General features: G+C 45.6%; 1 protein-coding gene across 2 annotated transcripts in view; it reads left to right on the top strand.

Moving 5' to 3' along the window:
• The first annotated feature begins 5,005 nt into the window (after positions 1-5,005).
• UMODL1 (uromodulin like 1) overlaps positions 5,006-12,538 on the top strand; it is a 94,751-nt gene continuing 87,218 nt past the window's right edge. For both annotated transcript variants that reach the window (XM_088472564.1, XM_088472565.1), the window contains exons 1-2: positions 5,006-5,145; positions 10,335-10,577. In XM_088472564.1, the coding sequence (XP_088328690.1) occupies positions 5,073-5,145; positions 10,335-10,577 (316 nt within the window). In that variant the 5' untranslated portion in view covers positions 5,006-5,072. The remainder of the gene's footprint in view (positions 5,146-10,334; positions 10,578-12,538) is intronic.

Here is a 12,538-nt window from a genome sequence, read left to right as displayed (position 1 = left end):
GCCGCTTACGAGCGGCTCTGAATCAGGCCCTAAGTTCATTAATCCTTGTTTTCAGTTTTCTTTCTGTAAGGCCTACACATTGCAAGCTAAATTATACCTGCTGTATTACAGTTCAAATGACTTATTATCTTATATTCTTTTTCTGTCGCATTTGATTTAAAACTGACGGTTGATACATTCTGTGAATGCCTTTGCAACTGTTGCAATAATAAAAGCCTTTGTTATCAATGTTATCATTTTTATTTGTCAGTGGAATATAGTTTGAAGTTGTCATTTTTAAGTGTCTAATGGTGCGTATACACTTGACGATATTTTGCCAGATTTGCTCGATTTCGACACATTGGAATGACAAATCATAAGTGTCCATTCACGATAACGATGCCGATGTGCGTACCCGCGGGTCGTAGGTCGTATCTTCAGATCTTGCCTACAGCAGGTCGTTGGTAAGATCATTTGTCCGATTGGACAGTTTATGCAAGATATCGTTTGTCTGGGAGTGCCGGGGAGTTGCCGGGGGAGTTCAAGAGAAATCGTTGACGACATTGCATCTTTTGCGAGTCGGCTAGTGTGTAGGCACCTTTAGCTTTTCTGTAGATTAAAACAGATTTCTTGGGAATTTATTTTTCTAAAACAGGGTCTAATTTAAGCATATCCCAATGTTTCCTTAGAATTACTTCGAGTCCCTTTGTGTAGCTATATTATATTTCGTAATAAAAATGATGTCAGGTACCTTTTTTCTATTTGTTATATTATATTGATCCACTCTTTTTTTTTTAGTTTCTGATTTTATCCAGACATTTTTTCCAACAGTTTTTCGTTATAGTCTCTTTCAACAAACAGTTGTTTAAGGCTGGCACAATGACCTTTAAAGATTACGTCGCGCTGCTCGTACACCAGGGAGCGCTTGTTTTATTTCTGTACGACGAGTCATATGTTGCCCTGTAAAATTTGGATAAGGTGATGGTACTGTATGAAATTCATTCTAAAATGTGCGGAGCTAAAGATATGATAAGTTTTAACTATAACTAGCGTTTGCCCCGCAGCTTTGCTCGCGTGGATGTCTGCTATTGCTCAGCTGAACTAATTTTACAAAGACAGTAGTGGCATCTAATATTGTGATTTATATTTTATATTGTAGACATTAATCTCAAAATGTGTTTGTAAACCATATTTGCAGTTTTTCCTTCAGGGATTAACACAAAAAGATGTTTGGGGCTACTAACTCGTGAGTAAGCCATGTAAAGCTGCCCATGTTCAACAAATCTTATCTTGTAGATCCCAAATCTGTTGCTAATTAACCTACAGTAACATTAAAAGGTTGCAAGTAACATGAGCAGCAACTCTATTATATGTAGTATTTGCCTTGGTGCGCCATCTACTGGATTGACATGTATACTGCAATTTCATTAGTCAAGATAAGATGCCTGATTAGTGCTTAATACAGGATTTTCCTGCAATTTAGACATTGTTTGCGTTTGGGGTGTACTATATATACTATATATATATATATATATATTTATATACATACAGTCATTTTGGACTTGAGGAGCCTGTGCAAATTCCATTTTTGTCTCCATAGTTCATAAACAGTCTCTAAAAGTATATTTGGCCCCCCAAATATTTTTATATACATGTCGAGCGTCTGTTTTTTTCTTTATTGCTCCTCTCCCTGATGTCACAGTGAGATAATACATACCTCAGTTTCTTTCTAGGTGCCTAAGCTATGCAATATTGAAAACGCAATCCAAATTCACCCCGTAGTTTTTGCGTGATGCCAGAAAGAACAGACAGACAAACAAACATTCTGATTTTTTTTTTTTTGGTCACAATAGTTCTTATTGTAAGTAGATTAGGCTAAAAGATCATCAGAGTTACTGGCATGACAGCGGTGCAATTATTATAGGGGATCTCTTGTATTATAGCCACGTATACAATGTGTCTAAATATAAACCCAGCACTGATTGATATGTTACAATCGCTGAACTTCAGGTCATTATGCTGCAAATCTATAAATCCAATGGGAAGGCCATAAAGAAAAGGAGTATTTAATTAGAACCTCACGGGAGTCATGAAACTCGGTTGCTAACAACAGCGCTGCTGCTGGGAATGTATCTCCATCCAGTATGTATCTGAAGGTGTGATCCAAATAATGGGAAGCAGCATCATGCAATTCTGTATATAAAGGGCTTGTGTAGCCGACTCGCCGTGCAGGGGGACATGTCGCAGGCTGACCGAAGATTTAATAAAGTGCTTCTGATCATACTCATAGCTTCTCATGGACACTGGGGGCTTGATCCAGAGTTGCGCGCAATTCCCACTGCGGTCGGATGTCACAATGCGATATCCGACTGTTCGCTTTGACATTCTCAGAGTATGTATGCAGCACCCGCGGAAAACTACCATTGCAAAACCAGTCACATCTGCTGAAGTGACCTGCCTGCTGCACGCCATTTTTCCGGAAACGGCGAGAAATAATCAGGCTGGAAATGTAGTGTGTACGAATTTCAGATACCCTGTCTCACATTACTGCCACCGTGGAAGCACGATTATCTGGCAGCGTATACGGAGACACGATGTTGCCATGACGCTCTTAAGGGCAGAATGCCGTTCACATGTCACAGCGAAATGACTTGATGGTGTAAACATCACATGCAGCTTTTTGGCCATTCGGTCACGTGTGACGCTGACGGAGCGCGTCATCTCTTTACAATGATGGAGTTGAGGCAGAATTCTAAAATGGAGGCATTCTAAAACAACCATCTGACACTGTGCTTAATTGCATTAACCCCCCCAATGACTGTCCAATACATTTCTAATAAATTTGTAGTATGTTTTAGATACCGTGCATTTGAATCATTACTGCGACTCTATGCGCTAACAGTTGTGACGCATGCGTGGTAGAAAAGGGTCACTCCAATGTGTCCACATCAGCAGTGCGTTGACTTAGAATTGGCCCATTGTGAATGAATCCAGCGCCATGGGGCGGTATTCAATTAGATTTGCAGCCTCGATAGACTTTTCGCCTACATCGCATATTTTAGCCGCAGAAACTTATCGTGCGTGTACCCGCTATTCACCCTATTCAATTAAATAAGATGCGAAAACAGCGACACGCGAAGTCAGAACAGGCAAAAAGTGGTGTCAGAATCAGGGAAATCAGCCTGAACCCCCCAAATAGATACAGAAACATTGGGGAGCAATGTAGTAGTGCCCGATTAGCCCTAATAAAACTGTTTAGGGTACTTAAGTTGGTACAATTGCCTCTTATTAGCTTTTTTTGGGGTGTTCCTCACTTTTTTTTAGGGATTTTTTAACGCAGTTATCCTTTGGGGGGGGGGGGGGGCTGTCCCAAGGGTTCTGAGTGGTTTCCCCATTTTTGCACCCCAAATTAAAAATGTTGCAGTCCTTTTCTCCTGCTATTCAGAGGCGAATGTTTTTCGCCTATTACATTGCGCGTACGCGAAAAGCGGATGGAATTAAATACGGAGATTAGTCTCCGACAGGCAAAAAGTCACAATCGGCGATACCTTTTCGCGGATCTCGGCTTTTCGCTTCTAATTGAATACGGGCCATGGTCTGGCTCAAGTGCTGCCGTCTGACACAATCTCTGCATCTTGTGATAAAATGTCATTATATCCAGTCTCATGTGAGAAACAGCATCTACTCACAGTTACATTAAGGGGCCAGTGGCGTATCTATAATGGATGCAGTGTGTGCGGGGCACCCGGGCCCCCGGGTCCAGGGGCGCCCCGCACCGCACACCATGCACCCAGATTTTTTTAAACCTACTTATCCGTGGTCCCGTGGCGGGTGTCAGCGCTGCTCAGAACACCGGAAAATGGCGGCGGCCATTTTTCCGGAGTTCTGCGCACGCGCAGTAGACTCCGGGCACACTCTAGTGCCCAGAGTCTACTAAGGCTCCTGTTTCTGGTCAGCCGGCTGTCAGCCTCTGGGGAGAGAGGAGGGAGCACGGCACAGGGAGTGCACACGGGCCCCCTCCACTCTTAAGACGCCCCTGTAAGGGGCCCCTTTACCAATAATCACATCCTGCAATCCGATCTGGGCGTGATATTAGTGCCCAAGATAACATTTCAGTGTGCGATAATACCGGCCGATTGTGAAAGGAGCCCGTCCCTGCGATGTGCTCGGAGTGAAATGACCGCACCCGTGGTCTCCTTACTCCTCTATCAGGACTATTGCGCATATGTGACCTTGCCAGGGAGGGTTCCGGGACCCTCTCCCAGTCATTTTTGCGAAGTGTAGCACATAGGCTGCAGCAGCACGGGGGCCCAACTCTGGAATGCTTCTCATTTCGGAGCTTGGTAAATCTGACGGCTTCGCAAACCCCCATAAAAACCTCTGGGGGATAATTTGTGAACATCTACCCGAAAACAGGTATTAAATTATAAATAGGTCCCAAAATCACATGCGACTGAGAACATAAAATGTCACTTTGTTGCACGCGCTTTAATCACTCATTTACAAATCACTAGTGTAGCCATAGCATGCTGCAGTTGTATCCACTTGTATCTCCCTTTCTAAAGCTGCATACACACACAACGATTTTTTGAACGATTATCGTTCATGCGCGTTCACGTTTGTAGTTCAGTCAGACTTGTCAACTGAACGATTTTCATTTAGGGGATATGCAAAAATCATTTGTAGTTCAAAACAATCGTTCTTTACACTTTAAAAAGTCTGACAGATAATCTGACAGAAAATCGTTCAGAAAAACGTTCAGAAAATCATTCAGAAAATCATTGGTAACAAAATCGTTGTGTGTGTATGCAGCTTTAGATGCTGTAGTGAATATATTCCATGACACTCTCCCATGCACGGCTTATAACGATGGCACCTTGTAGAGAGACACAGGTGTTCCAGGCAGGTGGGGCTAAGTAGAAGAAATTAATGAGCTATCTCGGGATGCCCGGGGGATTTGCTCTGCTCGCTCCAGTCTTCCGAATCTGCGAGACAAGAAAAACAACCTTCCATTCCGCAGGGCTGTACAACCTGGTGTCTGAGATTTCATTTATTTCATATATTTATTGCGGCAGCTCCGTAGATGAAGGGAAATGGCCAGGAAAAGTCTCCTTTACACGGTCACCCTCTACATGGCTTTGGGACTGGGAAATGGACAGACCTTTGGTGAGTTTATATTTCTTACATTGAGACAACAGTGGGATGTTGCTGTTTCGTTGACAGGGTCTGTGCAAGGACCTGGCATTGGTTCCAGCAATGGCAGCATAATGGAATAAAGATTTTATTAAAGACTGGAACAGTGTGTGTAGTGTCAGGACAGTATAGACGGAAAACGTCACTCTAACAGCATGAGAGGGAGCAGAGAGAAAAGGTGGCGATGTACTTTATCTGTGACCTCTGAGGAAAGGTAGGAATCTTACCTCTGGATCAGCCCTGGACGTGCAACAGATTTCACCACCGGTCTTCAGGTGTCACGATGGACCATATTGTTAAGGATGTTCCTACTGGAGAACAAGAGGGGTTAAAGGGCACTTTTGTCCCCACATAATCAAAAGGGAAATTTGTCTCATTGTAAAAATGATCTCCCTGAAGTATAAGAAAGCTGGTTTAATATAATAATAACCGACAACTAGGGCTTGGTCGGCCTTAGGAGGCACAATTACACGTTCACCACTGTGATGCTAGATTCTGGGAGCCCCCTAACCTGCAGGGGTCCATTGGTCCCGGTAGCACAGAACCCAGTACCCCCACCTGATACCTTCACATCATATTTACACGGGATGCAGTCAGGAAGCCAACGGCCGAAATGCCGATCGCTGGCTCCCCGAGTGTCTAATCCCGGCAGGGGTCTAATGACAGGCGTCGAGATCCTGACGCCTGTAATTTTACCTATGCCGGGAGCCCAACGCCCGGCATACCAATCGAAGGTAAGCCGGGCACGGACAGCCACGAGGGGGGTGGGTTAGGGGCTCCTGGGGGGGACTTTGGGTTAGGCACCCCCCCGGGAGGGTTAGGGGAAGGGGGGGATAGGGTTAGGCACCCTCCCGGGGGATTAGGTTTAGGCAGCGGGGAAGGGGGGGTTAGGTTTAGGCACTTAGAGGGGGGTTAGGCACTAGGGAGGGAGGTTAGAGTTAGTCACCCCTAAAGGAGGGTTAGTGGGGAGGGGTTAGGTTAGTTAGTACTTACCTTTAGTGCAGTCAGGATCTTCACTGGTGCCGGGCTTGCGAGGTCCGGCGGTATTTCATACAGATCCCATTTGCACGGTGTCTAAGGTTCCAAAGTCATTCAGTGCTACAGTATCACATCCCTCTGTTATTAAGTGCAAAGCTGGAAGCAGTGGAGTTCCATGGAGAACTTAATGCACATCAGGGGGTGGGATGCATCAAGGATTGCATTGTGGATGCTGTGCACCCGCCAATGATCGCACGCCTACCAGTGTTTAGTAATTCCGTTTGCCTGAAGATTTAAGTAAAGGACAGCTCTCCCGATATAAGAGCTGTCCTTTACATTGTGGGGACTTACGACTGGGGAGTCCTTCTGCGCAGGCACGCCCGTCAACGTGCGCAAATGTGAGCCTCGGTGGAAAACTGTGATAAGAAGCCCAAAGGCTTCTATTAGGCAACAACATCTAGAGATGGCAATGCCTAACGGGAACAAGCTCTGGTAGGCAAAGCTTTCTGGAGCTTGGTGCATGCGATAATCGCGTTCAAGCCGACCAACAACATTTTCAGAGATTTGACCGCATTTTTCAGCATAATTCATGCCGGACCAGACCTGATTCAGAGATGTGCGCTAATGCCACCCCATCTGCAATCCTCTATGCAGCTACCGTGCAAATATATGCAAATGTCACAGGCGCTGTTCTGTGCACTGAGACGCCCAACGGCATCTCTGCAAATCCAAGCATTTGCATACAAAGATGCAGCACCAGGCGCAGATCATTTGATATAAGAGGTCTTGAGTAACTCTATAGTCATGTGGCGAGATGGCAGAGCAATGTTTACCGTGTAAAGGATTGCAGACCAGGGGCGTATCTATAATGGGTGCAGGGGGGCCCCGCATCGCATACCCTGCACCCAAATTATACTTACCTCTCCGGAGTCCCACGTCGGCGTGGGGGTCCGGTGCTGTAAAAATGTCTGAAAAATGTCCGCAGCGGCCATTTTCCTAATGTTTGCGCATGCACAGTACAGGGAAAGTGCTAGCGGCGGCCATTTTCCCAGTGACCTGTGCATGCGCTATAGACTCTGGGCACACTCTAGTGCCCACAGTCTATAACTCCGGCGCTGGCCGCACACAGCTCAGAGTGCTGCCGGCTGCCGAACGGAGAGGAGGGGGCCGTGACGGAGACTGCACACGGGCCCTCTCCTCACTAGAAACGGCCCTGCATTTATAATGGCCACGCCCCATTTTTCCCCCAAACGCTCCCTGACTGTCAATCACACTGCGAATAAATACTGGCTGCGAGCGACTATGATAATGAACTTTGACGCATGACCAGTGAGACTCAGACGTATGTGCAGACAGCCGATATTCGCTCGTATGCGAAAATATCGGCATAACGTACGTCTCAAATCATGCCCATCATACGGAAGGTCCGTGGGGAATTTCAGAGAACTTTGATCTTCCTGCATATAATTATACGTGATCTGCTGTGGGATTTAGTGTTTCATTGTGTGGTCCGGCTTAAAAGAATCTGTAGTGGGAGTGGCCATTGTTTAAGCTCTTCCCAGTGCAAGTGTTGTATTGGGGGATGGGCGATATAGAATGGGTATATACACTATGAGGGGGAGGGGAGCAGTAATCGGACAGGGTTATCTGACCAACATGAGGGACCAAGTGCAAATTGAGCGGTGTCTGCAATATAGGTTTTTGAGCCTATGCAAAGGGTCCGGGTGCAGGAGGTCTTTGCACTAGATTGTGTGCAATGTTGCTGTATAGTCATGTCATCTGGAGATCTGACGTAGGGCCCAACCTGTCAAGGGCCCCATTTGGTCTTATTCCTGCTCTGAGTAGACTGTGGGCACCTTTTCTCTCCATTGGAAGGATTACTGAATCTGTCTTGTCAAATTAATTTATAGGTGCAGGAAATACCAGAAGAAAGATGAGGGTCAATTGGCCCATCGTCCCACCCACCCCTCTACCAAGAAATAAATAAAAACACATATTTTTTTGTAAATAAATAGCTGGGGAATTTTATACTTTGTGACGAGAGTTTTCATAGTTTTGTTGTTGGTTTAACCGAGAATATTGCTTTAACTGATTGGTGCCCCAGACAAATGTAATTTTGTGGGGTCAGATTGGGCTTTCATTGGCAAAATACATATTGCTTTTTTTTGCTTACAGTATATTACTATCATTGCTTGTGAGGTTGTTAGTTGGAAGTCCATTGGCAGAGACTTTGTGGTATATTTATTTACTAAGGTGCGGGTTTTTAGAAGTGGAGATGTTGCCCACAGCAACCAATCAGATTCTACTTAACATTTATGTAGCACCTTCTAAAAGATAATAGCTAGAATCTGATTGGTCGCTATGGGCAACATCTCCACTTCTATAAACCTGCAGCTTAGTAAATATACCCCTTTGGTCTCCATTAATGACCACACCATTCTTATTCTCCAGAAGGGTTGTACAATATAAATTACCCCAAAAGCTATAAATACAATGGTATAGGACAGGGGTAGCCAACCTCGGTCCTCGTGAGCTACCAACAGTTCATGTTTTCCAGACCACCTAGCATGTGCACAGGTGGATTCATTACTAACTAACACATTTGAAAAGATCCACAGGTGGAGCTAATTATATCACTTGTGATTCTGTGTGGAGAACTGCAAAACATGCGCCGTTGGTAGCTCTTGAGGACCAGGGTTGGCTACCACTGGTATAGGAGGACACAAAGAGCCTCAGGGAAATGGTCTGAAACTCTTCCATTAATTCCAGTGCTAAGGTCATCATTACTAATACACTCAACTCATTGAGGCCATAGGTGACTAACATGTAGAAAAATCACTGTAACATGTGCCAATTTGCCATCTGGAGGAGCCATAAGACAACTGGAAGAGTATGGAAAAATGAGAGTAAATTAGCAATTTTTGCATAACATATTAAGCTAGGAGAAAATGTATTGGAGTATTGCGACAGCTGCAGGCTTAGCAGTCTTGGAAACCTATATTGGAGAGGCAGTAGGTGGCGCTGTTTGAAGATATGACTATCTGTTGTGCAAGTGTTCTCTGCAACACCAACTCCCTGTAAATCCTCCAATGTATTTTATGTTATGAAGTTTTACCAATTCAGGTCACAGTGAAGTTTATCCCCCATTCTTCCTACGGTATGGATGCTTGAACAAAGGAGCCTATTCTGCATCCGAATGAGACACTGCATTGCAATAAAAGAATGTCTTCCTAACATGAAGCATGGTGGTGGGGGGGACGTCATGGTTTGGGGCTGCATTCCAACTTCTGGTCAAGAAACATAGGCCCCAAATTGCAATAAGTTAAAGGAGTTTTGTACAAAGAAAGTTCTCAGAGTACTTCTAGGCCTATGTGGGTCTGATCCATAGGTACAGGTGACATATTGTGAACGTCGCTACTGCTAGAGGATATGCTACCCGTTACTAAACTTTTCTACCAACTACAGTATATATTAGGCATGGGGAGAACTAGCAAGGATGGGGAAGGGAGGTGCCCTTGCTTCACGCTTGGATTAGGGTGGACTAGGAGAGGCATGGAATTTGTGGGCACTTGGTATTTTAGCCTAGGCTTACCATACTATCCCTTTAAACCAGGACACTCATGAATTACACAGGTTCTGTAGCTGGCTGACTCCAAGCCTGGATTTCACCTGGTTTTAATCATCCACAGAACCTGTGTGATTCATGAGTGTCCCGGTTTAAAGGGATAGTATGGTAAGCCTATTTTAACCCATACACTCACTAATGGTTGTGGGAATACCACCCACACCATTCTATTACTATATCCCACCATGATATGTCCCATTATAAATAATAATACACCTCTATCATGCCAATTCCTGATGCTTTGTGAAGGTATCTCCACAGTTCAAACCCAATCTCTAGAACCTCAAGAGCAAAGTGTTATCACCATTCCTGGAATTACAGCATGAGCAACAAGAATTGCAGACTTGGCGGTAATATTTGCAGGTCCCACCCTGCTCTGCGACCACCAGGCACTTGGATAAAAAGGCTGGGAGACCACGCGGGGCTCTATTATAGTTACCATCTGGTCTGTAATTCTTGCAGTTTCTGCAGGATACTAACCTATTGTAGTGTTTTGTATGCAGGACTCCAGGTTTAAACAAACAAGAAAACCAACTTTTATCTTCTTCTTTTTGTGTAGACAGTATGATTTCAGCTGCAAGTTACCACGTCTGCAACCAATCAGTGACGGTAAATGTCTCAGTGCTGGTTGCCGTCCAGAAGCCACGTGAAGAGAAGGCGCTGTGCATGGGATGGATCCCGTGGAAGTTGTGCACCAGAACCTTTTACCAAACCGAATACCGGACGATGCATGTACCTGAGACCACTGTTGTCAAACGGTGCTGTGAGGGGTACGAGCTTGTGGGTCATTACTGTGCAATGTGTAAGTAACATCAGATTGTTATGCTTTTATTATTTTTAAAAGCCTCTTTAACATTCAGGGGTCTATTTACTAAGCAGTGTTAGGAGAAAGAGGGAAAAGTGATAAGAAAGTGATAAGGTGCCAGCCAATCAGCTCCCAACTGTCATCTCACAGGCTGTGTTTGAAAAATGACAGTTGGGAGCTGATTGGCTGGCACCTTACCACTTTCTTATCACTTTTCACTCTGCCTCCTAACACTGCTTAGTAAATAGACCCTTATGTGTTTATTGTGTCACTTTGAGCCCAAGACATGTGAATATCCTGCACCAAATAACTCATAATATCTCCATGTGCTATATTGTAGGCTGGTTTGGCATACATGGGGGTGCAGAGAGGGTAAATGGTACTTTCTGGGGTGGCCCAGGTCTGAAAGGAGGCATAAGCAAGCCACCAAGTTGGCACAACCACACCACACCCATTTGGCATGCACCACTGCCATGCAGCTTCTTCAAAACTTCAAAAGGGCACCAGATAGGACAAGGCCTTGCTGCCTCAGTGAAGGGGCCCAGCGGATCTTTTGGCAGCCATGAGCATAACTTTGGTAAATGTTAGGCAGCCACAGGCTTGGACAATGATTTGTATTGGATAACCTTTTGCCATTCCCATGGCATCTGCTGTTGTGCTCCGGGCCGGCTCTACCATTAGGCAGCTTTAGGCAGCTGCCTAGGGCGCTAGGACCTGGTGGGTGCCAAATAATCTGCCTATCACAATATTGAGGATGTCTCTACATGCAGGTGATGGCTGTGGCACTTCTAAGACGCCGCCTACTCACTTTCACCTGAGGGTCTGGAAAGTGGGTCATGGTGGCGGTGGGGGAGGGTGAGCGCGGTTCAGTAGGCTATGGTTTTGCCTAGGGTGCCGGGACACCTTGCATCACCCCTAGTTGTGCTATTATATGCACACAGTGAAATATTGAAAGTTATATGGGCATTTTATACTTTTTGAAAACCTTCATCAGTATATGTCACTTAACTAAATTTCCTCAGATAGATTAATTATATATTTGACATAAAGTGTCACAGATACATCTTCTGAGTAATTGTATTAACCATTAAATTTAGGTAACATTTTCCTATGGTCATACGTGCCTACTCTCCCGGAACAGCCGGGAGGCTCCCGAAAATCGGATGTTTCTCCAGGCTGCTCGGAAAAGTGGGCAAGTCTCCTGTACCCTCCTCTATCCACCCGTTTCCACCTCCAGCCGCTCGCACAACCCCCCCCAGCCGTGTTCCAGGGTGGGAGGGATGATGTGACTGGCGCTGAATTGCGTCATCGTAGTCCCGCCCCCACCATAAAATACCTGTATGAAGCCAATGTCGGAACCGGAATACCGAGCGCAGTATCAGGGAGGAGACAGAGTCAGGTCATGGACAAGCCAAAGGTCAGGAACGAGCAGTAGGAATTACTAGATATAGGAATGCTGGAGTAAGGTTGGGAGCCTATAGTCTGGCATTGTCCAGTGCTCAGAGTCTCCTATATATAGGGAGGAGCCACAGAAATCACGCCAAAACCTGACCCCTGACTGGCGCGTCTGTCCCTTTAAATTTTACCCAGAGCGGCGCGTGCATCCCTATGGGAGCCACGGCTGCCTGTACACTGAAGGAAGGAGCTGGGAGTGAGGACACCCAGTAGTAGACACCGAGGATTCCCCGCCCACTGCCCGCCACTGCCAGGGACCCCAGCGCTGCCGGACCTGGTAAGTGATTGCTGGTGTCCGGCGCACTGCGACATTACCCCCTCCTCTACGGGTGGGCACCGAATACCCCACAAAAGGTGTGTTAGGAAATATCAGGTGGAACTTCTGGATGAGCTGAGGTGCATGAATATCTGAAGCTTTGACCCAGCAGCGCTCCTCTCTACCCCTTCTAATCCACCAGGAACTGAACAGAACCTTTAGAAATCCTGAATCCAAAATCTGCATA

Source organism: Taudactylus pleione, unplaced genomic scaffold (assembly GCF_031769625.1).
Source record: "Taudactylus pleione unplaced genomic scaffold, aTauple2 ptg000126l, whole genome shotgun sequence".
NCBI lineage: Eukaryota > Metazoa > Chordata > Amphibia > Anura > Myobatrachidae > Taudactylus > Taudactylus pleione.
This window is presented reverse-complemented; position numbering and strand designations above follow the sequence as displayed.